Raw genomic sequence first — 26,429 nt, 5'->3', positions numbered from 1 at the left:
CTCCTCTGTCCTGTCTCTGCCACCCGACACTGCAAGTCCCACGGGGGCAGGGGGCTTTGCTCATTGCAATATCCAGAGAAGGCTCTCAGTATTCATCAGACTTGACCTGCTGAGTGAACGAATGTGGAGTTGCATGCATGGAGAAGTTTGCACTGCATTATGATGGAGCTGGTCTCTGCATGGTTGTAAGCTGTGTGTGCTACTCACGTGGCCTGCACGTAGCAGGGACCAATAGGAAATCCTCTACTCTGTCGCTATAGTCAACCCATATCTGCATAATTCAGGAAAATTGAGCTAAAATTTTTTAAATAAGGTTTTTTAGACTTTCCTTCCTGAGTGTTTTTTTTAAAAGGAGAGCAGAAAGCAAAGCAGTCTGGGGATGTCCCAGCAGCAGCCGGGAGGTGGGGGAGAGCCTGGAAATGACTAGATTTCTCTTGAGCCCTTTGAGTCCGGGTATCAGGTTTATCCAGGGAGCTGTTCCCACTACCCGACCGAGAAGCGATTTACCGAACAGTGACCTCATTTTACATTTCACAGTATGTGTGTCATATAAGCAGTCTGTGCAGTGGAACGATTTCCTGTAAACATTTACAATGATTTGAGGCACTAGGGCCAGTCCCCAGTGGTTCTGGGAAAGACTTTTTAAAAAAAATGAGAAAAGAAGGAACCTCAGCTCTGACTGTTCATCTGACGCAGTAATTACACAGTAGAGGTCAGAACTGGGTGACCGTCAACCCCGGGAGTGCTGCAGGGCCTCCTGGCTTTGGCTCGTCCAGCCATTTTCTGGGAACACCCCGAGCTGAGTTTCAGCAGGGTGGGGACCTCTGGGTTTGAAGTTCCCTCCCCGATACCCCTGGGAATCTGGTGCCTAATGAGTGAGCCTCTTCCCAGCAGGCCCCAAAGCCAGCCACAGCCGTCTCTGCCCATAGCAGCTCCATAGCAGCTTTTCCCTCTAAGCCCCCGTTTTTGTGTTTCTCGGAGGGAGAATGACAAACATCCTCTTACATTTCAGAGAGGATAATAGGGGCTTCCCTGGTGGCGCAGTGGTTGAGAGTCCGCCTGCCGACGCAGGGGACACGGGTTCGTGCCCCGGTCCGGGAAGATCCCACGTGCCGCGGAGCGGCTGGGCCCGTGAGCCATGGCCGCTGAGCCTGTGCGTCCGGAGCCCGTGCTCCGCAACGGGAGAGGCCACAACAGTGAGAGGCCCGCGTACCAAGAAAAAAAAAAAAAAAGAGAGAGAGGATAATGAATGTTGGGGTCCACACACTATCCACACGTCATCTTCAGAAGGACCTTGCTGGGATGGGGGCAACAGGGTGGGCATGGAGCCCTGAGAGGAACGCCTGACAGTGTCAGCGTCGGGGGTTCTGGGTTAACCAAGACCCAGACCAAGCAGATACTTAGGAGCCAGGAAAGCAGGGGCACCAAAGAAACCACAAACAAGGAAATTGTCAGTTTTACGATATTTGTAAGAATCAAATGTTATTTTATGGTACAGCATTCTTATTACTTTGACTTGCACAGGTGGGTGAACGGCTGAGGAGTGCACATGAACGTTTTGAGGCCTAGGACCTCTGACCTCACTCTACCTGATACAGTGGATGCATGTGGCTGTTGAGGACTCAAAGCGTGGCTGGTCAGGTTGAAATGCTCTGCAAGTGTAGAATACATACGGTCTTTTGGAGACTTAATTCAAAAAACGGGACGTCAAGTATCTCATGAATAACTTTGATATTAACTATCTGTTGAAATGATATTTTTGGTACAGTATTGAGTTAGCTAAAGTATAATTAATTTCACCAGCATTTTAAAAAAAAATTGGCTTCTCAAAAATTAAAAATAGGGACTTCCCTGGTAGTCCAGTGGTTAAGACTCTGAGCTTCCAATGCAGGGGGTGTGGGTATGATCCCTGGTCGGGGAACAAAGATCCCACGTGCCTCGTGGCCAAAAAAAAAAGCGGTTTGAGAGAGGTCTGTTTAAAAAAATATTAAAAGTGACCTGTATGCCTCACCTTGGTGGCTGTTGGACAGCATGGCCCTAGACATTTAAATCCAGACCTTGCAGGGCTGGTATAGCAACAAGATCTTGCAGACGAATTTTGCCAATGGTACGATTCTGCTTGGGCTTGCTCTTATTAGTAGAGGTGGGAATTCTAGACCTTCATCCAAATGATATCTTTTCGAGATGGCCCTAGGTTGCAACCACCCTACCCTCATCTCATATCTTTTTGACCTTGGGCAAGTATTTAACCTCTGAGCCTCGGCATTCTCATCTGTTGTCATTATAGTACAAATTTACAGGGTTGTTGGTAGGGTTACACCAGGTGATGTGCGTGTGGTACCCAGCACAGAGCTTGGCACCTAGAAGGGGCTCTTCAACAGTCACCAGCAAGAGAATGGCCTCGCCTTGTGGCCGCACCCACAGGAGGGGGTGGAGTGCACGGCATGGCTGGCATTCAGTAGGTGCCCCATCTGTGCTTGGCGAACTAAACTAGTGTGGTGGCTGAGAGCTTGGGGATTTGTCATAAACCACAGCTGACTCATTCCCACACCCACTTCAGCTCCTGTCTCCAGCCCACATCCAGATGCCAGGCCGTCACTCGAGAGGCAGCAGGGAGACACCTGTGAGGCTGGCTCAGCTGCTCAGCACAGCTCAGAACTATAAACATCCTGACACTTGCAGGCAAACGAACCTCCCAACAGCTGTTGTCCGAATACAGGATTAGCCAGGATGTGAGCAAGGACCAGCTCCTCTCTGCTGAGCTTTCCTCTGATGCCCCCAAACCAAGCAACCTGCTTGTCATCCTTCATTTCCAGTCCCACCCCACCCATTTATTCAACAATACCTACTCTGGAGAAATCCCTTCTACCACTTTCCTACCAGATTGTCTCCCACCCCAGCTCCTTTGGGACTTCAGCATTTCTTGGGCAAGGCAGACTGTTCTATAGTTAGATAGTTCCTTATACAGAAGCAAAAGATGTCTTCCTAGAACTTCCGCTGTGGATCCCAGTTCTTTTCTCTGGAGTCACACAAAGAGTTTATGGCCATCTTTATTCTACCACAGTACCCATTCCTAGGAAAGTAGATCTGCACTAATGTACCTCTAAGTAAAAATCTGGCACTTGTCTTCATAAAACATTACGCCAAGTGAAAGAAGCCAGACGCAAGAGGCCACCTATTGTATAATTCCAGGTGCATGAAACGCCCAGAATAGGCGACTCCATAGAGACAGAAAGTGGACCAGTGATTGACTGGACCTGAAGGGAGGATAAAGCGGGAATGGCTGTGAATCTATGTGGGGTTTCTTTTAGGTGATGAAAATGTTCTGGAATTAGAGGTGATGATTACACAATCCTGTGAATATACTAAACGCCACTAAATTATACGCCGTCAGAGGGTGGATTTTATGCTAGGTGAATTACAGCACGATAAGGAAAAGGAAAATTTAATACAACAGCCTGTGGACTGAGATGGCTCCTACCAGCCATGTCTTCTCAGCCCTGTCCCACCCGCTGCCTCTGTGCTTCAGGCAATGATAGGAATTGGTTCCATCCCAGTGTTCACCACTTACGGGGTTGTGGCTTTGGGCTGCTTAACTTGTCACAGCCTCTTTCCTCATCTGAAAAGTGGATTTTTGTGAGAATAACTTAATGAGATTTTGTATATAAAGTGCTTGGCTCAATGCCTAGAATATTAAAAGTTCCCCAGTAGATGTAAGAAAATAAAGTTGAGGAAATTAGTCAACCTTGCCCCTTGGTCCCTCTATCTTTTTTCTCCCAAGGTAATGCCCCCCTCAAATGCCCTCACTTTCTTGTTCTTCTGGAACCCCTGATCAGCAAACCTGGGGTCAACCTAACATCCATTTCCCCTGTCCTCCCTTCAGGCTGCAGGAGAAAATCACAGAGCCGTGTGGGCTGAGCCAACGTGAAATCGTGGTCTCTCTAGGCAACGGAGACCTCACAGGGGACCAGCAGTCATTTCCTGGTCATCTCTACTCAACGTCTATGCCAAAGCACCACTCACACCTCATACCACATCGTCAAACCCAACACTTTGAGCAGATAACCTCGCCTCCCACCTTACTGAGCAATGTCACATTGCCCGGCCAGAGCTCCTTCAACGTTCTTCCCCTGTTACCCCCACGAATGTATCAATTCCAGCTCTCAGTCGCACCTCCTCTTTCCATTCAAGGTCAATCCTGATGTCTGTGTTTTGAATTTCCCCCTCCTCCAGGCTTTCTAAAATCTTGTTTTTGTCAGCAACCCCCTTTCCCTCCTGTATTTACAAGCTCTCCCTTTCAGTGGACTCCCTCTTTATGTGTCTAGTCTCCCGTCACCTCAACATTCTGTCAGCTGTGAGCCTCTCTCTTCTCTGATGGGATAGAACCTCATCCCCATTCTCACCCCAGTGGAGGGCAATGAGCCTTCTACTTCCAGCTGTCCGCTGAGAACCACTGTGGCAGAGATGGTCAATTTATTCTTAGCTGTAAAATCCAGCTCTCACTCTTCATCTTACTTGACCTCAGGGTGGATAGGGTTTTATACTGGTTCCCACTCCTTTCTTCTGGGAACGCTCTTTTCCCTTTGGAGACTTCTGGAGAACACATTCTCTCCTGTTTCCCATCTTGTCTCTTTGGCCACTCCTTCCCGGTCTTACTTTTACATTTGCTTTAAATGCTGGGATTTCCTGCATCTCTCCTCTCTTTACACAGACTTCCTGGGTGAGCACATCCTCACCCATAGCTTCAACCACCACCCACGTGTTGGTGTCTCCCAAGTCGACCGTCTCTGCCCACATCTCTCTCCCGGGCTCTAGACATATTTCTACTAACGAGGATCATTCCACTGGATTTTCTCAGACACTTGAATTCAACATGTCTAAAGTAAGACCTACACGTTCACCAGCACACTGGGGGCTCCTTTTATACTCCTTTTCTTGATGAATGATAACACCTATCTCGTTCCCTGAGACAGAAACCTGGGGGTTCTTTCTGACTTCTCACTTTACCTCGCACGCCGACTGGTCTGTGACCAACCCCTGTGATGTCTGACCATTAATGCCTCAAATCTTTTCCTTCTTGTCTGTACTCACTGCCCAGCAGCCTCATCATCTGTCCCCTGGTCACCTCCGAACTTGTCCCCCTATCTCCCTTCCCACCGTCCTCCCGTCAACTCTCTATGTTGCTTTCCAGATGAATTCTTGCTTGATTCCACCTTGTTTCAGAATAAAGTGCAGGTCCCTAAACATGTCACACGTGACCCTCCAGAACGTGCTTAATAAGTGTTTGTTGCTTTGTTGAGTGAATGTGAGATGTGTGTTAAAGAGCTCTGAAGGCCCCCATGGAGATGAAAGCTGCCCTAAGCTAGGAAGGTCATCAGCTGGTGGTCAAGAGCAGGAAATTAACTCCTGCCTGGGCTTAATGCTGGCCTGAGCACTTACTCACTAGATGTGTGAGTCTGGACAAGTCATTTAGCCCCTCTGAGCCTCACTTTAACCATCTGGAAAATTAGGATTAAATGAGGTTTGCTATTGTCAAATGAAGTAATGCATGCAAAATGTATGGCAAAAGAGTTCAATAAACATTACCTATTATTGTAAAGCTGCCTTTTCTGTACAGTTCCAGAACTTAAGATACCATTGAAGACAGGTAAGTTTGTTCTTTGGCCTTCTCCTTTTTCTTCTCTTATTCAGTAGGGCTCTCAGCATGAGAAGTCGATACTGGCCACCTCCGCCTTCTTTTCCACTCAAGAGCTAGTATTCCAAATTATCACCCAAACTCCATACTCCATTGTCAAACCCACGTCTTTAGCAGATAACTTTGCCTCACACTCATGGAGCCATGTCCCATTACTAGGTATGACTGCCTTCAGCCTTCTCCTCTTACAACACCCATGAATGTATCTATTTCTGCACTCAGTCTTCCCTCCCTCCCCTCCGCCCTCCCACTCAAGGTAAATCCTTCTATCTGAGCTTCAAATTCCACCTTCTTCCAAGCTTCTGGGACTAGAACCTTGTTTTATCAGTGACTTCCTTGGGTTCCAGAGCCTCTTTTCATGGCCCTAGCCCTAGACGCTCCCTCCCTCATCTCACCTTGTTCCTGGGTTTACCTGACTCCTGATCTCTTGCTTAGTCTCCCATCCTTGGCCATGCACTTAGGCCTGGATGTAAATAGTTGCTCCAGTGTTGCCTCTTGATTCTCAACCTCGGCCACAGTTTCATCTCCACTTGCTCTGCTCGTAGACACAGCTTCCAGGTCCCTAATCCAGTTCTCATCAGCCCTGATTCCCTACCGACTCCCATAAAAGGCATCAGCGGGTTTAGATGACATTAGAATTGTATGAATGACACTTCTCATGAAGTTTCCCCCAACTCAAGTTCAAATTAAATGTCATAATATTAAATTTCTAGCTATTATGTTGAATCCTGACAAGTAATAGGACCTGCTTATAACTTTGGGAACTTTTATAAAGGGAACCTTAAAAGTGATCAACTTAGCTTGGAAGATACGAGATAAGTGGGAGGTCATCTTCCTAAGATCGTGGGAAAGTTGGACATGAGATCAAGTTTAATCAACTTCAGTAGTAAATTAGCAAACAAAGTATCTTTCATACCCATTCCTTTGCAGGCTTTGTTCAGCTTTTTGGCATCTCGATCAGCATCAAAACCCTGAAGAACTTTCGCTTTGGCCTAGAAAAAAATAATTGAAAAGGTTGAGTGGACAATATAGGCATTTAATAATTATCTCTGGCTGAAGTTGGCAGCTAACGGGAAGACCAAGCAGTCATCCAAACGAGGGACCAGCCGCCGCTTTACACATGGGTACATGTGGAAATCAGCTGGGGAAACTCTGGCCCCAGAGAGATGGCTGGTGCTCCCTGGAGCCAGCCGGACTTGGATGACCACGGAGAATGGCCCCCTCTGTTCTCAAGGACAATCAGCCCGGCCAGCTCGGGGAGAAGTGATTTTCATATTAACCCCACCTTTGTGTGTCTGTCTCTGAAACAGAGAGTAATACAGTGGACCAATGTCCTGGAATGCTGGTTTTCAACCTTCGCCACGAGACACAATATGTCTAGAGAATAGGTGTTCTTGGCCAGAAGCTGAGGATTCTAGGATCTTATTACAGATCCATTTGACAATCTGGGCTAAAAGCTTTACCATTCACACAATGAGAGACATAATATTTAGTTTGCCAGAGATAAACCTATGGACCAGCAATAGCAGAGTTATTGGTTTTTACCGCTCCTTGGGGAGAAAAAGTTCTGTATATATACTAATGTTTCCCATACTTCAGTCATTGGCATAATACATGCACTGAATGTCCACAGCTATCTATGTCTACATTATTATTATTTGCTTATTATTTTTCTTTCAATTGACCTACTTTGTTTTCGCTTAAAGTTATTTTTCAAAAAGAAACTTTCTATTAGCACTGAAGTGGAAAACCAGTGTTGCTTGCCTAAACAAAAGGTAAGTATAAAAATCAATGCATGGCTATTAAAAATTTACAAGATGTGGGCTTCCCTGGTGGCACAGTGGTTGAGAGTCCGCCTGCCGATGCAGGGGACACGGGTTCATGCCCCGGTCCGGGAGGATCCCACATGCCGCAGAACGGCTGGGCCCGTGAGCCGTGGCCGCTGAGCCTGCATGTCCGGAGCCTGTGCTCTGCAACGGGAGAGGCCACAACAGTGAGAGGGCCCACGTACCGCAAAAAAAAAAAAAAAAAAAAAAAAAAAATTTAAAGATGTGAGGTTAGTTGCAGTCATGCAACGAGTAGCTTTGAACCTGTGTTTTCTCTTTGTCTTTGTCTTTCCTCACAGAGATGGTCTTTGATGACATATGCCACTTATTTCCCATCCTTCAGTGAAGGCTGGTTTAAGTGCTGCTGTCTACACTCCCCGATTTCCCTGTCCCTCCCTTCATTTCTCTGGGCACCTATTGCGAATGAGCAGTAAACCACATAAAGCACAGAGGACGAGTGGCATTTATCTGCCTGGTATCCCTACGTCCTTTGGGGGACTTCCCCTCCCCCATTTCATGTGGTCTCACGGGGGGATGTCAGTCATGAAGCTTGAGCCCCGTCGTCCTGCCCTTGGGTGGACACACACCCTGTCACTCTGGCACTAGTGACTGGTTCAGGAGTGGGGATGTAATCCAAGCAGGGTCAATTAGAGTTTTCCCTGGGTTGATATATAGATATTGAGAGAGAGATGTCTCTCCCTGCTGGGTTTGCTAAGCCAGCAGAGTGTGAGTCTAGGGCTGTTGGCAGCCATGCTGTCCACTACATGAAGGAAGCATGGGTTCAGAATGAAGCAAAGCAAAGACAAGAAGGGTGGAAATGGAGAGAGAGAGAGAGAGAGAGAGAAAGAGAGAGGGAGAGATTGAGGTTGAATAACTATGGACTGGAGGAAGGCTGACTTCTAGGTTTTGGTTAATGGAGAATCATATAATCTTAAGAGCCAAAGGGATCTCAGGGCCCCCATCACCCCACTGCCTTTTGGAACGTGGTCCATTGGCCCATCTTGAAGTATCCATTCCTGAAACAAGCTGGGAGAGGGGCTCACATTTGTTGAGCGCCCGCCATGTGCTAGACAACTTCTTCATTGACAGACCTTTCTTCATTATTCACAGGGAAGAGTAGGCATTTGTTGTCTGCTTTACAGAGGGGGGAGCCTGGATTCAGGCAGGTTAGGGAATTTGTCTGTGGTCTTGCAGGATGCAGGTCTGCACCAGCTCAGTCTCCCTCCTAAAGCTCATGCTCTTGGGTCCCGTGCACCATCCTGCCTCACACTCTAATTATGACTGGGGCCTTCACGTTCGGCAGAGCGATGGCGTGTCCCATGTTCCTTTCCCAATCTTTTGTGGGCTGTAAGAAGGCTATCTGGTGCTTCTGAAGGCTTGTTGGGAGGACCAGAGACGTAATTTGTGGGGCTCAGTGGAAAATGAAAGTGTAGGGCTCCTTGTTCAAAAATAATTAAGAATTTCAAGATGGTGACATCAGAGCATTAAACGAAGAGCAAGGCCTTTCTGAGCGTGGGGCCCGGTGCAGCTGCACAGGCTGCACACTGACCAAGCCCATCCTGCCTTTTGATCACATTCTAAAAGGGCTGGTTCTCTGGGTGTGGGAGTGTGGGAAGTAGCAATCTCAAAGAAGAAAATTGTGTCTTTGCTTTTCATCAGGAGTATTAGGTGCGACCTAGGAAGTGAGGTAGAGTTAAACTGGAGCTGCAGAAATCTCGTGACAGGCTTCATAAACTATTCTGTGTGTCATTTTAGCCTCATCGGTACAAGAGTTTGGTGGACTTATTATCTATCCCACTTCACAACTGACAAGTTGGAAAAGAGAATGGCTGTGAACTTGTGAATGGCTGTTCAGGTTATGCCCGGCCTGAGGGCAGTGGGAGCTGGGTCCTGCTGGGGATACACTTGCCGAGCTCTGTGCTGGCAGGGCTGCTTCTCCCCCAGAGGAATACTTTTTCCTCATTTGCTCAAAGATGCTGTCAGGGCTTGCAGAAGCCATGAGGAGACTTGGTTAAGATCACCTGGCTGGGTAACAGCTGAATCGGAGCCAGGGCTCGAACCAGGACTGTCTGACTGTCAGGTATGAAATGACATTCCCTCTCTGTTTTAGCAAGATGGTTCCATGATACAAATATCATAGAGTTATAAGAGTGGAGGGATGGGAAAAGTACCCTCCGAACATGTCCAGTTTGTTTATCCAAGGCCAAAAAATGAGTAAAAATAAATGTCTTTTAGTCCAAAATAATAGTAATGTCTGGTGGGGTGGCGTGGGGTGCAGTGGGAGAGTGTTGAACCCCATGTTAGGAATAAAGATGATATTGAGACTTAATTTTTTCTTTTTTTTTGCTTTACAAATAATACAGCGTAGAAGTCTATATCAGATGCATGGCCCTCAGCAGTGCAGGTTGAAGTCACCGTCCCCTTCTAGAAATGAATGACTCTTAGCCATGTTGGTTAGCTTTCCTTATCAGAAGAGAATTCCAGCTTGTTCCTAGGAACAGCAGGATATTTGATGTCAGAGGGAAGGAACCATGTGACATGATTTAAAAAGGAAAGAAAGAAAGAAAACAGTCTGTGTGGAAGGAATCTTCCCCTCGGCATGGCTGGGACCGTGTCTACAATGGATGCATTCATCAGCGATGGCCAGTGTTGATGCAAGGGGTGTCCTTGGCTTGTTCCAATGATCTGGGTAACAAATTTCTCGGGAATATGCACGGAGAGGACATTCCACCTCCATTGTTCATTGTTAGTGGGCCAGGCAGCTGACTTCGGGGCCTCGGGCCTGTTTGCCCATCAGGAGATTTTGTGTTTGAAACCTGAGGCCGCTGAACAGAACTTCCATATAAAGCAGGTCTGCGGGAACGTGAGTCAGACACAACACGGGGGTGCAGGGGACTCCAGGATGGGGACAGAGGGTTGAGACAAATAAATGGATAGTTCGCCTGCTCTCAACTACAAGGTGTAGAAGAGAGGGGGCAACATTCCTTCTTTTGGTTTGGTTTTGTTTTGATTTGGTTTTTTTTAAACAGCATTTTCATTGACACTCAGAAGACACATTAAAAAAGACATGTTAGATGTTAATAAAAAATGATTACAGGGCTTCTCTGGTGGCGCAGTGGTTGAGAGTCTGCCTGCCGATGCAGGGAACACGGGTTCGTGCCCCGGTCCGGGAGAATCCCACATGCCGCGGAGCGGCTGGGCCCGTGAGCCATGGCCGCTGAGCCTGCGCGTCTGAAGCCTGTGCTCCGCAACGGGAGAGACCACAACAGTGAGAGGCCCGCGTACAGCAAAAAAAAAAAAAAAAAATGATTACAGAGTCTGGGTTTGAGCCCACGTGGATCTAAGTTTGAATGTGGTCCTGCCCCTCAGCAGTCATGTAAAGTTGGGCCATTTAAAGTCTAGGCCACCATTTCCTCATCTGTAAAATGGGGGCAGTGTCTGCCTTCTGAGATCTGAGGCTTATGTGAGATAACATTTCCAGTGCCAGATATTTAGAGGAACCACAGGCAAGCTTGTCCTGCCTCTGCTCCTTTGGGCCAACTCTTGGGTTTTGTCTTGTAGTGATATTTAGGGTTTTGATTCTGCGTATTTTGACTTGAGAAATTTGGAAGGTATACATATAGAAATAAACAGACATCTTCCAAACTTGATATTGTGAGATTCTATCATCTATCTATTTATCTATCTATCTATCCATCTATCCATCTGTTATCTATCTCGCAATGCCCCAGACACCATGTTTATAATAGGTAGCCACCGAGGATATAATAGTCAACTTTAAGAACATAGGTTTCTCGTCAGACTAGATTTGAATCCCAGCGGTACTGCTTATTTCTTCTGTGACCTCGGGCAAGTTTGGGAACCTTTCTGTGCTGTGGTTGCCTCATGGCAAAATGCGGATAATAATACCCCCTATCTCATAGGTCTCTTGTGAGAGTTTCAATGAAGTCATTCATGCAAAACATCTAAAATGAGGCCTAGCAGAGGGCACGTGCTCAATAAATGTAAACAACATTTGTTGAAGGCAGATCAGTAAGGACCTTTCCAGAATATCGCCTGAGGGGTTTTCACCTTGTAAATGGCACTGTGAGGATCAGTTTTTCTTTCATCGCCTGCAGTTGGGATCCAGGCATGCATTTCACCCAGGGCAGTAAAATGGTTAAAAATTCAGGCTCTGTGGAGTCCAGGTGATCTGGGCTGACACCGCAACACCATATTCTGGCCAGTGTGCTAATTTGCACCCCTGGGTGTGAGGGTCCCATTGAGATACAAGGTGGGTGCAGCGCTGGCCATCAAGCTGGTGTGTCAGGCTCAAAATGAAACCAATACTCTAACTCTACAAAGGGCACTGCCTGGTGCATGACTACGCTGGGAGCTTTTCTGTTTTTTTCTTCCTTCTAGTGCGTCTACATGTCACTTTTCTGTGTTTTCATGTTCTTGCGTTTAAAACAAGGAAACGAATGAACTATTTTTTTCTGGAGGGAGGATGCAGAGAAAATAAACTGAAATTTTAGGAGCCTAGGAAGCAGTGTCACCGGGGCAGAAAGAATGTTGAAAACACCCGGAATGACTCAGGGATGTGTCAGCTTCAGCACATCAACAGCCCAGGAAGAGGCGCGGCTCCGCATCTGATACCCCCAGGCAGACACCTGCCCAAAGGCTTCTGACCCAGCACAGTTCAAGGGAGGCTTAACTCTTAAGATCGAAAGGGGGTTTCAAGAAATCTGCCTCCAACTCACAGCAAACTCTGGGGAAGGGGTGTGTGAAAAAGTTAGCTGAGGGATGTGTTTGCAAACTCATTGCTCTATACATTATATAGTAACCAAAATTTTCCAGGTGGGTCATCCAACCTGAGTACACCCGTATTTAAATACACTCCTGCCCATCAGTAGGAATGACCTGATCAGGTGACCTCATCTTCTGTTTGGATAACATCAGAACTGGAAAATAAGAACATACTGTCCCACGAGAGACACGTGAATTCATTAAAAAGCAATACACAGCAGGCAAATTAGACCATCCTCTGAACAGTTCCTCTCTTTTCCCCTGCTTCCTCTCCTCCCTTCTCTTTTCCCTTTTCCTTCTTCCTTTTCTCCTTCCACCTCCTTTTTTTCTTCCCTCCTCTTCCTTCAACAAACAAGTACTGAACATCTCTTGCGTGGCAAGCACTCCCCCAGGTGAGGGGGGCACTCAATGTCTATGAGTCGTAGCCCCTGTCCTCAGAGAAATCAACATGGAAATAGATCAATGACAATTGCGTTATGATATGGTAAGCACTTTGGCTGCCAATAGCTGAGAGGAGAAAGAGGAATTTTTATGGAGAAGTTGACATGTGTGCTGGTTCTTGAAAGATGAGTAGGAGTTAGGCAAGCAGAAAAAAAGGGGGAAGAGGAGGGGTGGAGGTGGGGGAAAGGATATTCCAGGGAGAGACTACAGCACGATGCTTTCTGGGTCTGTGTACATGTGTGCTTACTATGACCTGTCACAGCGCCGCTGCAGAACAAACATGATTGATCTAAATGTGACATAAAGACACAATGTGGACTTGGGAGTCAGACCTACTGTGTCCAGTTACGCTTTGCCTCTTGCTGGTCGTAGGACCTAGGGCAAGCTGACCCACCTCCCCGAGCCTTTGTCGTCTCCTCTTCACAGTGGAGGTGCACCAGCTCACGGGTAGTGTGAAGTTTGGATGCAGTCGTGTCCGGGATGCAGTAGCACAGTGCCGGATGACAGTAAGCACATGGTGGGTGGCACATAGGAGGTGGGATGCTGGGTGACATAAGGATGTAAGGGTCATTTGTAAACTCTGAAATAATATCAAAATGTAATGGGAGTGGCATTTGGATTGTTTGCTCCCCGGAAGGCTTGTCTGACTGCAGTCTCCTCGGTAAATATTTAAAAGTGGTTGCTTGGTATCCAGACTCTGAGACGGGAAGTCTCCGAGGAAATGCTGGGGAGCAGAGGGCAGAGGGCTCTCTGTACGCTGATCTAAAGAGGGCTACTGCTTGAGCTGACATGGAATCAGGAGGGGGGCTGGGGAGAGTAGAAAGAGGGCCAGGATTAGAACTAAGTGATGGCCTGCTCTTATTAAACAGGAGCAAAATGAAGGCCGTGCTGGGGAGAGGCTCAGACATGCCTGTATTCTCCTCAGCGTTAGCAATGACCATCCCCATGCTAGTTACTGGTACTTTAGTTAACATTGGCCGTTTGGGCTAAACTCGCCTTGTATAGAGTTGGGGATACTGAGGTTCATTTTGGGAAAGAGACTTCTTTCTGATCACACAGGTAACCCCCCTGTTCCAAGATATCTACCCTTGAATCTGGCGTGATGCTATTTCTCTCCTTATCGTTTCTAAGTCTCTGTTTTCCCGTCTGAAAGATGGTAATAATAGTATCTATCTCTTGTGGGTTGTTATAAGGATATGGATCAAAAGTGCTGAGCAGGATGCTGGCATGTGGGGAGGGCTCAGCGTTATTTTTATTACTTCCTTCCCTTTTGACCTGATTCCTGCTGAGTGTCGAATGAGCGCCTGACATGGTGCCTTGTGTGGCAACTTTAAAATAGCTGATTACATAATTCTCTCCTAAATCAGAAACGATTTTGTACTTGTAGAGAAGTAGTAGCAGGAGCTAAGAGTTTAAGAGAAATTTATGGGAGAAACACTTCAAATTGAGGATGACAGCTGAATATTACGCACTTACTAAGTGCCAGGCACTGGTCCAAGCAATTTACGTATAGTCCTCACAGCAACCCTATGAAGTAGGTATTATGACCTCCTATTTTGCAGATGAGGAAATCAAAGCACAGAGAGGTTAATTAATTGCCTGAGGTCACACAGCTAGTAAGTAATGGAATTCAAACCTACACAGTCTGGATACAGAAACTCTACTATTGACTTCTCATCAACCATGTTTTTGTTCCTGTCAAAATTATTTATTAAAAAAATTTAATGATAGAAAGCTCATTTCAACTATTAGAATGCTGTATTTTTAGTAGAAACACCAGTTGAGACCTGTGACTTGTCTGCTGACCAGAGAAACTGAGGACCACTTGCATGACCATGGGATCAATAAATATTCTTGATGATGAGAAAATAGGAAGTGAAATGAAAAATGAAGGCCAGTTATCACTATTTGCAAGGCAAAAGGGACAGCCTCTCCCAGGGCAAAGTGTGTGTGCAGGAGAGGCGTCATTGTCAAACTCTGCTCCCAATATTCCTTCTGAGTCAAATAGAATCATATTTTCTGCTTCTTTTCTGTAAACTGGGACTAATACCTGCTGTACCCAGCAGCATCTTAGGAAGATAAAATAAGGCAGTGTGATTCACTACAGCATCATTCACAATAGCCAAGATATGGAAACAACATATGTGTCTGTCAATGGATGAATATATAAAGAGGACGTGGTAGGAAGAAAGACAGAAAGACAGAAAGAAAGAAAGAAAGAAAGAAAGAAAGGAAGGAAGGAAGGAAGGGAGGAAAGAAGGAAGAAAAGTTTGGCCGTCATTCTAAATGGGTACAAATATTTGCATCATTCGTCAAATAAGGCTGAAAATAGACAAAACATCCCCTTGGATCAGGTCTCAATATGATATATGCTTACATATGCTGTGTGTTCTGAAAAATAAGTGAAACTTTTTAGATTAAAAAAGTGATCTTTCTCCTAAATTTTGGGGTTATTTTTATGTTGGCATTTTAAGAACACCTTTTAATGAAGATTGGTATAGTTAGGTCATTTTCCAGAGAGACAAGTTTCCTTAGGCTATGCTGTCTGGGTTATACATGTCAATGTGATATTTACCATCAAAGGTGACTATGGGGTTGAGACCTGACCTTAAGGACATGTGGACTTAAGACTCTTCAAGGTGGTGGGTACCGTTGTTTCCAAAGTTATTGGCAGTACGCTCAGAAATGCAAACAATGTGATGGGCCTACCACGCCCTGAGCTCTGGTAGAGGGCGATTTATTGGGGCAGCCCTTTTGGGGGCTACACCCAGAGGAGAGGTGAGCAAATTGACTCCTGGTTATTTCACTCATGATTATGTCTTTCCAGATGAGCACTGTTCATCTAGGCAGGAAAACCAGTAGCTTAGCAGCCCTGTTACTGGGTATTTCTGCAGGGAGGCCCTTTGCATTCTGGCCATCAGAACTTATGAGCTAACAGCCTTTTGGGGGAAAACCACCACCTCTCAGCTGCCATTGTCATCAACAGGAGGACAAGGGTCAAGCTTCAAGATGCGTTGGCTCTTACCCTGTGACAAGAGAGGCAAATCAGTGTGAGGGAGAGCCTAGACCAGAGGGGCAGGGATGCATCATCGCTGGTGGAAATTCAGCCAGATAAAGACATTATGGGGACATCTGCCCACTAGCCCCGCTTTCCCATTTAAGGTCTGTGTCTCATGAAGTGGATCTCAACCAACCAGGAGCTATTTGCCTCCCTGAGGACATTTGGCAATGTCCAGAGACATTTTTGCTTGTCACAAATAGGGGAGTGTTAGTGGTGTCCAGTCATAGAGGCCGAGGATTCTGCTAAACATCCCACAGGGCACAGAACAGCCCCTCACAGCAAAGAATTATCTGGTTGCAAGTGCCAATAGTGCTAAAATCTGATATGTGAAGGGTCTACAGCCCTGATCTAATGGCTATAACAGTTCTGTCAACATGTTACTTGAAGGTGTTGAGAAGGTTGAGCTTCTAGTGGTAAATGGTACATAGGTACTGACTAAAGCAAGGTCCCCAGTCACAAAGAACGCATCGCTGTGGTTACCTAAAAGGGAGGATTAGAAGCGGACCATGGTGTCTTTCTCTCTTTGATTTGATTTCAAAGGAACCCAGATGACAAATCTGAAAGATGAGTAGTGGGATAAGGTAACTAGGAGGAAGAATTTGAGTTAAAGTGGGTCCAAAGGGAGAAGTCTGTCATCACCCCCTGCCTCTTTGTCTGCATCACATCCTCACTGGCAGCCCCAGTTGGCTCATTCTTGGGGGCCCTTCAGTACTGTGTTGGGCTGGACAACTCAGAATTTCTTCTAGAGGCAGAATAACATGCATTGTCTTGAAACCAGACTTTGTGTCCTGGGGAAAATGTCTGCTTTGAGGTTGTCCACTGATTGTTTGGGGCGTTAGAGACCTCTGAAGAGGGTTACACCTCTAGATATCCAATGACTGCTGTACTGCCTCAACAAAAGTTGAGGGAAAGGTGGTGATGGGGAGGTGACGACTATTTCTCAACTGTGAAAGGAACCATGCCTTCAAGAGTTATGAAAAATGAAGCACTTTTCTCATTGGAAAAGAATTATCCATTTCCTTCTTCTTTGCCAAAGGCTGGTTTTTTTTTTTCTTTTCTTTTCTTTTGTTTTTTGCCAATTCACTGAAAGTATGAACTTGGGATTCATTGCTTACAGGAAGAAAGGAAGCTAGTGTACTCTGGCATCCTCCAGAGTCAATGATAACTGGGCAGATGGAATTGAAAAGTGAAAATATTGGGGGCTGAGCTGAGCCGTTACAGCATGGAATAGTGCCGTGTAGTAGGACATAACCAACAGTATGTGAACAAGTTCAGATTTGCTGAAAAGGAAACAAGGTGAAAGAGCTAAATTTGCTTTGAGCAAGTTTTTGTCTCCTCCAGAATCAAAACAATGAATGTTATTCTTCCCCTGGTAAGAGAGTTGCAATATGCATTGGATCCAAACTTATTAATTATTTCTTTAAAATTCTTCTTAACATTTTTATCTTCCTTTTCATTCCCGCCACAATCCAAACCTCCATCACTGAAAGGGTGAATTAGTTTACTGCCTTCCCATCTGATCTTCAAATCTTCATTCTCTTTCTATTTCAGTCCATCCAATAGTAGTCATAGTCATTGAAGTAGTAACATTAATAAAAACAATAGTTATAAGAAAGCAATACTGATAAAGCAATGTTGCCCATCCCTAACGATAGGTAAGGTCAACCTTGGCCACAGTGATATTCAAAGAGGTAGGCATATACCTCAGCCAATCAGAATTTTCCCTGGCATTGTATGTATAGATGCTTAGAGAAAACTCATTTCCTTGGGGTGGTTAATCTGGAGTTACGTGAGGCCATGGGACTCTCTGTGGTGCCTGAACTACCTGTGGCCAGGCCTCCCTCTCATCAACTCCTTTTGCCTCCCCCATCATTGAAAAGAAAAAGTTCATTTTCAGTAGGAGAGAATAAGGCTAAGACATGGAAAGAAAAAGAGTGTGTGAGAGAGAGAGAAAGAGAGGAAAGAACGCTAGCTGACAAGATGATTTCCCCAGCCCTGGAGATGAATCATGGTCCATCACTATCCCCTTCACCTTTGCCAGTGATTGGTCGAGGATGGGCTTTTGACCAATTGTGGCCAATGAGATAGAAAGGGACGTCTGCCTGGGCGTTCCCAAAAGATGTTCCTTACTGATAGGGGACTGGTACAGGAGGAGAAAGATATTTTTTTTCTCCATCCCCTTCCTTCCTCCTTGTGACCCTATCATGTGAGATTACTAACTTGAACACACACATGGCCATTATCTTGCATCCAGGAGGGGAGATGTTGCCAGTACCTCAAGGGTGGCAGAATGGAAAGGCAGACATAGCCTGAGTCCTTAATGACGTGACTGAACTGCTGAACCAGCCCTAGAGTGCCCTCCTTTCAGATTCCTGTTAGGGTTAATCATTAAGGGGTGGGATAGGGAGGGTGGGAGGGAGGGAGACACAAGAGGGAAGAGATATGGGAACATATGTATATGTATAACTGATTCACTTTGTTATAAAGCAGAAACTAACACACCATTGTAAAGCAATTATACCCCAATAAAGATGTTAAAAAAAAAAAGTCTTTGTTATTTAAGCCACTGTGAGTCCCGTAGTCTGTGAACAAATACATACTAACTTAAAGATAAAACAGACAAAAAAACAGAATTTATACACACAAATTACCTCAATCCCAGACTTCTCTCTTGAGTTCCAGATCCAGCTACCTGCTAGGCATTAAACCCAGGTGGAACACAGAAATCTCAAACTCAACAGATCCCCAAACCAAACTCATCCTCTCACCTTGCAAACTTTGCCTCATCCCCCGGGTGCGTCACCATCATCCACTTGCGTGCACAAGCCAGTTACCTTGGAGCCCCTCTGTAGTCTTTCTTGTCCCTCACCTCCCATATCCTGTCAGTCAGCCAGTTATGTCGATTTGACCCTCCAGTCTGTCCTTGTCTCTCCAATCCCATCGTCACTGTTTTAGTTGGGGGCAGGGGTTCATCATCTTTCTCCAGGCTTTCAAGTGCTTTACTTGGAAGTGCTGACTTTCAAGTGCTTTACTTGCCTTTGGTCATGTTTCTCTCCAGACCTTTCTCCACCAGCTTCCAGCATGGTCCATCCAAAGGGCAGTGCTTACCTTGTCATTCCCTTGTCTGAGATCGATTAGGGCTTCTCTACTGCCTAAGGTAGTGGTTCTCAAAATGTGGTGCCTAGACCGGCAGCATCAGCATCACCAGGGAACTTGTCAGAGTTACAGATTCTCAGGCCCCACCATAGAGTGTCTACTGAATCAGATGCTCTGCTGATGGGGCCCAGCTCTCTGTTTAAATAAGCCTTCCAAAGGAATCTGTTGTGCAAAGTTTAAAAACCACTACTAGCTTAAGGCAATAAAGTGCAATTTCCTTGGTGTAATGGGTTGAATAGTGTCCCCTATTCATGTCTACTCAGAACCTCAGAATGTGACCTTATTTGGAAGTAGAGCCTTTGCAGATGTAATTAGTTAAGGATCTCAAGATGAGCTCAGGACTTCCCTGGTGGCACAGTGGTTAAGAATCCACCGGCCAATGCAGGGGTCACGGGTTCGAGCCCTGGTCCAGGAAGATCTCACATGCCGCAGAGCAACTAAGCCCATGCGCCACAACTACTGAACCTCTGAGCCACAACTATTGAGCCCACGTGCCACAACTACTGAAGCCCGCGCGCCTAGAGCCTGTGCTCCACAACAAGAGAAGCCACTGCAATGAGAAGCCCATGCACTGCAACGAAGAGTAGCCCCCGCTAGAGGCAACTAGAGAAAGCCCACGCGCAGCAACAAAGACCCAATGCAGCCAAAGATAAATAAATAAATAAGGAAAAGAACGCCAAACCTCTACAGGTGGTTTAAAACAAAAGAAAGATGAGCTCATTCTGGACTTAGGGAGGGTCCTAATGCCAATGACTGGTGTCCTTAGAAGAAGAGGAGAAAGCATAGAGACACATAGGGAAGAAGGCCCTGTGAAGATGGAGGCAGAAATTAGGGTTATCCTGCCAGGAGCCAAGGAATGCAGTGCCCCAGGGCCACCAGAGTCTGAAAGAGGCAAGAAAGGATTCTTCCCTAGAGCCTTCAGAGGGAGTGTGGCCCTGCTAACGTGCTGATTTCAAAGTCCCTAGACTCTAGAACTTTGAGAGAATAAATTTCCATTGTTTGAAGCACCCCAGTTTGTGGTAGTTTGCACAGCAGCCCTAGGAAACCAATATACATTGCATGGCATGCAAGGGACTTCGGGTCTCAACCCTGTGCTCCTGTCTAGTCTTGTCTCCTGTCTCTGTCCCTGCTCATCGATCTTTCTATCAAAAATATGTATGGAACGCCTGTTATGTGTCAAGCCCCAGAGCTACAGCGGTGAGTAAGACACAGTGTCTGCCCCCAGAAGCTCACAGCCTGGGGGACAGGGTAGCAGCTGCCCAGGCAATTGCTGTATGATGTGCTGAGTGCTTTGGCAGGGCTAGAGCTCAACTCACCAGCAGCACCAGCCTTCCTGGACCTGTCTGTGCTCCTGCATTACAAAGAATGCCTTTCTCCACTCTAGAAACCCTATTCTACTCTCACTTCTCCCACAGGGCATCATTCCCTCCTCTGTCCAACTTTTTTTTTTTTTTTGGCGGTATGTGGGCCTCTCACTGTTGTGGCCTCTCTCGTTGCGGAGCACAGGCTCTAGACGCGCAGGCTCAGTGGCCATGGCTCACGGGGCCAGCCACTCCGCGGCATGTGGGATCTTCCTGGACCGCGGCACGAACCCGCGTCCCCTGCATCGGCAGGCGGACTCTCAACCACTGCGCCACCAGGGAAGCCCATGTCCAACTTTTGAACCTTGTTACCATGGACACGTTTCTATTAGTGTGTCCACCGCACGTCATTATAATTATTTATTTGTGTGCCTCCTGACCAGACTGTGAGCTATTTTGAGGGCATGGACTGTGGTCATTTATCTTATTCCTCTTTTTATCTCCAGAGCCTCAAACAGCACCTGGATTCTGGTAGTTTCTCTAAAAGAGTATGTCGAGCTGGCTGAGAGGACGGAGAGTGGCTCCCTGCATTTCTGCCGCCAGTTCACTGTGCAGCTCTGAGATGGGAGGCAGGAGAGTGTGCGGCCTGGTCTGGGGTGGAGGAAGGAGCAGGAAGGGGTAGTTCTCTGGGTTGCATTTGGTATAAGAAGCCCAGGAGGAGGGCATGGTGCTAAGAAGGCTTGAAATGCCATGGTCAGGGCATGTGGGCAGGCTGAGGGGTGGGGATGGTTCGTGGTCAGAGCGAGGGCACAGCTCTAGTGAGGCCTGTGGGAGGTTTTTGCTTCAACGCTGGTTCTCAAACACTAGGGAACATCAGAATCTCCTGGAGGGCTTTTTCAGCAGCAATTGCTGGGCACTACCCCCAGAGTTTCTGATTCAGTAGATCTGGGGGTGGGGAGCTGATCATTTGCAATCCTAACAAAAGCCTAGGCGATACTAGATGATGCTGGTCTGGGGGCCACATTTGGGACTATTGCACTGAGGAATACCTGATAGTAGACCCATGCTTCTACGTTAGGACCACAGCTCTCAGAACTGCGCAGTCTAGCAAGCACTTGAAAAATGTCTGTTATTACCATCATCTTCATCATTTCAAAAGGCCCCTTTAAACCTACAGTGGTGCCCATCTTTGCTGGGCCTTTGGATTCACGTTGCTGAGCTGTAGAGCAGAGTTGCCCAGGTGTGCTGGGATACGCTGGAATCCATCCCCTACACGAAGTGACCCTGGGTTCCTATAACTAGAGTTCTTGGGTCAAGTTTTCAGTTTGCATGTTCTTCCTTCTGTCAGTGGTTTTGTCCTTGCCAGCCTTTTCCCCCCACCTCTTTAAAATGACTGCTTTTAATCTATTATAGCCAAGAAATCTCCACAGCCCAGATCGTGTAATTGTGCCAAAAAATGTAGCTAGACTTTAAGTGGGTGAGTTGTCATTAAATAGAGAAGGTATGCTTTAGTGCACGTCATGTTTTCACATCAGAAGCCATTTTTGTTTCCTCTTATGGATAGTGGTAATATGAAGGACTAACTTTCCGGGACAAAAGGTTTCCTGATAGGAGAGATATTACTGCATGGTCTAGGCTGGTTTCTGCTTGGGGTTCACTGCGATTCTTTGAGTTTGAGGATCACAGTTGAGTGTACACTCTTGGTTAAAGCTGTGCTTACTTCTTTTATTTATTTATTTATTTATTTGCAATACGCGGGCCTCTCACTGCTGTGGCCTCTTCCGCCGCGGAGCACAGGCTCCGCACGCGCAGGCTCAGCGGCCACGGCTCACGGGCCCAGCCGCTCCGCGGCACGTGGGATCCTCCTGGACCGGGGCACGAACCTGTGTCCCCTGCATCGGCAGGCGGACCCCCAACCACTGCGCCAGGGAAGCCCCAAGACGTGCTTACTTTTGTCTCAAATTCCCAAACGCATTCTCACCTGTCTCTAGAGGCTCCCTTCTTTTCTCAGGAATCTGGACCTGGTCCCCACCTGTCATGTAGCTCCCAGGTATTCCTGATCCACCTTCTTCTGAACTTGCTGGTTCAGAACTCCTGCTACAAGTCCCAAACTAGTCTCCATTTCAGACAATATTTGTGTTGGCTAAATATTACCACAAGTGAGTCATAAACGTGGCATGTTGACAAACACTGTGGCAGATCGCTGAGCAGATGTTCTAACATTTACAAGTTGGTTTTCATTTACCGACCCTCAGAATGACATCAGCGTTGTGCTGAGCTAGTCTTGTCCAGATCGTGGTGTGCAGTTCACTGTTTCTCAAACTCTGTGCTCGTTAGCATCACCTGAGGAGCATTTAGAAATCCCAATGCCCAGGCCAACGACCAGGCTAATTAATTCAGACTCTCTAGGGGTGGGACTCAGGCATCAGTGGTTTTTAGAACTCCCCAGGTGACTCCAACACCCAGCCAAGTTTAAGAACTTGTTCCCCAGTCCATTGCTTCTCAGACTTTAACGTGCATGGGAATCACTTGAGGATCTTGTTAAAATGTAGATTCTGATTCAGTAGGTCTGAGTGGGCCTGAGATTCTGCATTTCTAAAAGCACCCAGGCCACGTGGATGTTGCTGCTAGCCCAGGGTCCATACTATGAGTAACAAGGCAGCAGTCCTTTCTAGCACCTGTGCAGTAGTCTGGAAAACAATTTCCAGAAATCAACAGTCCTCTTGAGTTTGTGATTATTTCCACATTTATCCATGCTACCCCTAGATCTTACTTCCTGTCTATGACTCTGCTACCTATAGCCACACTCTTATGGCAAAGTCATCTCACTCTTTGTGTCAATATTCTATTTTCCTCTAGATGGTGATTCTCTTGAAAACAATTCACACAGTAGAATAGGAGAGTCATCTGGCTGAACCTAAGCTTTTTTCCTGTGGATCTATTTTTCTGTCTCTGCACAGAGCTCACTGAGCACAGGGACATGGCCTCCAGGCTAAGCAAACTCTGAACACTGTGTTTCAGCAAATGATAATATCCAAGTATCCGTTATTACTGCTCCAAATAGGTTAGGCACAAACACTATGTCTTGAGTTCAAAAAATGATGGCAAAAGGATTGGAGGAAAGCGAAAAAAAAGTAATTTTTCAGTTTTCAGAATTGGCTAGGATTCCATATCAGAGTACCTTGGAAAATGTAATTTCCTGGCCAACATTCTATTGGCTTTAGAGCAGTATCTGTCAAACAGTTATCTGTGGACTCTGGTTTGTGGACATATTTTTGGGAATTCAACCTTCCTAGTAGGCTTTTTATATAGTGTCTTTAGTGCTGATAATAACTAATATATAAAAACAAACATAAAGCATACTGTATCATGAGGATGAGCAGGGGCTAGCACGTGACTTCAATGCCTGCATTTGTGTTTCTATTTAAAAAGCATGCCAAATAGCCGTACTTTAATTGTTACAAGCTCATGGTGAAAGAACAGAGAACAGAGGGAGGTTTAATACAAAAAGCCTGCATTTTAGCCAAGAGAAGCCCCAATTGTCTTACAGGGAGTCATACAAACAAAAGTTTCTCAGTAGTTTGGATAGAGAAACGTGACAGGAGAGCTAAGAAGTCACACACTGCATCGTATTTTAGACATGCTGCAACTCAGAAAAACCACATTATAGCAATCTGCGCCATTTTTACATTTAATCTCAGCAAAATAACATTATCTGTTACACTAAATCAATAACATACTTTTGCACATCATGGACTTGAATTTTACTAGCATTTAGTTTGCAAATTTGTTTTGGTTGTGTAGTTGCTTTAAAACTATAAGCATCGTAGTTTTAAGTTTGTACACATTCAAGTCATTGTCTAATGCAGTAATTTGTCCTTTAAAAAAGTTTTGCATTTACTCACCTAGAAACACAGTCTTAGAATATATTCATTCTTTATGCACATGTTAAATTCCACTAATATTTTCTACAATGTCACAGGGGCATGGTGTAAGATCACGTACTCTGTTCCAGTACACCATTAAGCGGACACTGTTGGGAAGGGAAGCTGAGTTTCTAAATTACATTTTTACCTTAGCTGCAAATATTATAACAAACATTTTCTAGGGAAAAATTTCCCTGCCTGGAAGTAGTGCCTGATGGTGACATTTTCAGACCAGAGGATTGTAGACGGTCCAGTATAACAAGTCACTGGTGAGTAATATGGGCCCATGAGAAAGCCTGGTCATACCTATGATTTGGAGGGAAAATAAAGTGCTTACAGGCTGATGGAACTCTGGCTCTCCACTCCCTGATGGGTGGCTGAGAGGCTGCACGGCTGCCAAGGGTTGGGCCTGCCCTTCGTACAACGGTTGCCTGCCTTCTGACAGGGAGTAAGATTGGCTCTGGGGATTCAAAAAAGAAATACATAAAATGCTAGACCACTCACACAAGCCAGCTGCCTCTTTCAAGGGGTGACTTTCAAGGGGTGAAAACATTCTCTTAAGCTGCTAAACCAGGAGCCAATGATTTTTCCTGAGGTCCTCTGCATGGTTCACAAGTATTTTATTTTATTTATTAAAAAAATTTTTTTTTCTTTTGGCTGTGCTGCATGGCTTGCAGAATCTTAGTTCCCTGACCAGGGATCAAACCCATGACCCCTGCCCTGGAAGCTTGGAGTCCAAACCACTGGACCACCAGGGAGCCCAGGCAGGATCAGAAGTATTTTATTTTATTATTTAAAAAAATTTTTCCAGGATCAGAAGTATTTTAAAAGTAGGTTTCAGTTTCTCTGAAAGATAATCTAAATGGAAGCTTCGTAACCTTGGCTGGTATGAAAATGCTACTTACAGATGATTTTAAAAATAATGCCTCTTTGAAGAAAATGCTTGTAGGTTTGCCACCATCTGAGCACAAGTTTGATTTAGAGCAAAGGAGAAAATCTTTTTAACAAAGTTCTAGTTTACAGAAGATTTTGGAGTTTTATTCTCTTTGCTCCTAGTGTACACACAATAAATCCGTCTTCCTGTGGGAAGCCACATTAGGTGCAACAAAACCTTATTAAAATTCTTATTGCCATAGCTTTAAATATACCTTTTTCACTGTAAAAAAAAAATCAAGATGTAACTCTGACCTGCCTTATGCATAGTTAGCTCCAAATGGTAGTATTTTTGTCAGTTTTTAGCCATTAATAGTTTATAGACATGCTATTCACATGAGCCTAGACATTTCAGAAGAAAAGTAAAATATTAAATCCATTCCGTGAGTATTTGCAAATATCTGGTCATTTGGTGCTGTTTAGAAAAAATACTGGGATATTTTCACCTTTCAATCCAAGTTGTATAGGTTTATGAGAATACTTGTATCTTTATCTACTGATATTTGCAACATGAGCCTGTATTCCCAAAACACCGATGGGCACAGTCTATGAAACTTTGTGCAGCTTTGCTGCAAACTAACATCTTTAGTCATATATTCCTTAAATACTATTTTAACTGCTTGCTCTCTGCAAGCACCGTTTACCACCTTGTTTTAAATACTTCTCTTTCACGCCTCCAAAGAGATTTCTGACTAATGGAGAAAAAATATATTCCAAATGCATTTTGAAAGCATGGTTTGCTGTTGTGAAAACCAACAATTAGGAGTGATCACAATGATAAAGTATAAAAGTATCAATCATGATTTCATAGTTTAAATTTCTCCACGTGCTAACCAAAATTAGAACTTGGTTTGATTCCCGAAAGCAATAAATACTTACATGGCGATTGCCCATTTTCTTTTTTCCAGAGATAGTTGTTCTGTATTTCATTAAGAGATCAGTTCTCCTACAGACCAAGTTTATAATGGTTTTCCCAGGGCATAATATCTCTTGAGTTTAATAAGTAACCGTTGGCATTGCATTTGAATACATTGTTGGGGATGGGTAGGGAGTGGCAGCAGCTACAAATGATCTTAACCTGCCCACGCTGCCTTGGTTGGCCATCTTTTAAAACTAAAATATTTATTAATAAATCGAGTGTTGGCTTTGCAAGTTGAATATCTTATTCACAGCTAAAGGGCTAAAGCTTTCTCACTCCTGGATTATTGAAAGAGTTATTATTTTTTATTTTAGGTGTTCATTTAAAATTTTATACCTTTAGGAGCTTCCCTGGTGGTCCAGTGGTTAAGACTCTGTACTCCCAAA

The 26,429-nt window shown here is 45.4% G+C and overlaps 2 protein-coding genes across 2 annotated transcripts in view; one reads left to right on the top strand and one right to left on the bottom strand.

Moving 5' to 3' along the window:
- NTAQ1 (N-terminal glutamine amidase 1) overlaps window positions 1-3,933 on the top strand; it is a 252,410-nt gene extending 248,477 nt beyond the window's left edge. Inside the window, exon 7 of the mRNA XM_067711343.1 lies at window positions 3,884-3,933. Within this exon, the coding sequence (XP_067567444.1) occupies window positions 3,884-3,918 (35 nt within the window). The 3' untranslated portion in view covers window positions 3,919-3,933. The remainder of the gene's footprint in view (window positions 1-3,883) is intronic.
- ANXA13 (annexin A13) overlaps window positions 1-26,064 on the bottom strand; it is a 52,268-nt gene extending 26,204 nt beyond the window's left edge. Inside the window, exons 1-2 of the mRNA XM_067711341.1 lie at window positions 26,004-26,064; window positions 6,612-6,687 (exon numbers count right to left, since the gene is read on the bottom strand). Of these exons, the coding sequence (XP_067567442.1) occupies window positions 6,612-6,687; window positions 26,004-26,054 (127 nt within the window). The 5' untranslated portion in view covers window positions 26,055-26,064. The remainder of the gene's footprint in view (window positions 1-6,611; window positions 6,688-26,003) is intronic.
- Window positions 26,065-26,429: the final 365 nt, after the last annotated feature.

This window comes from Pseudorca crassidens, chromosome 17, assembly GCF_039906515.1.
Source record: "Pseudorca crassidens isolate mPseCra1 chromosome 17, mPseCra1.hap1, whole genome shotgun sequence".
NCBI classification, from domain to species: Eukaryota; Metazoa; Chordata; class Mammalia; order Artiodactyla; family Delphinidae; genus Pseudorca; species Pseudorca crassidens.
This window is presented reverse-complemented; position numbering and strand designations above follow the sequence as displayed.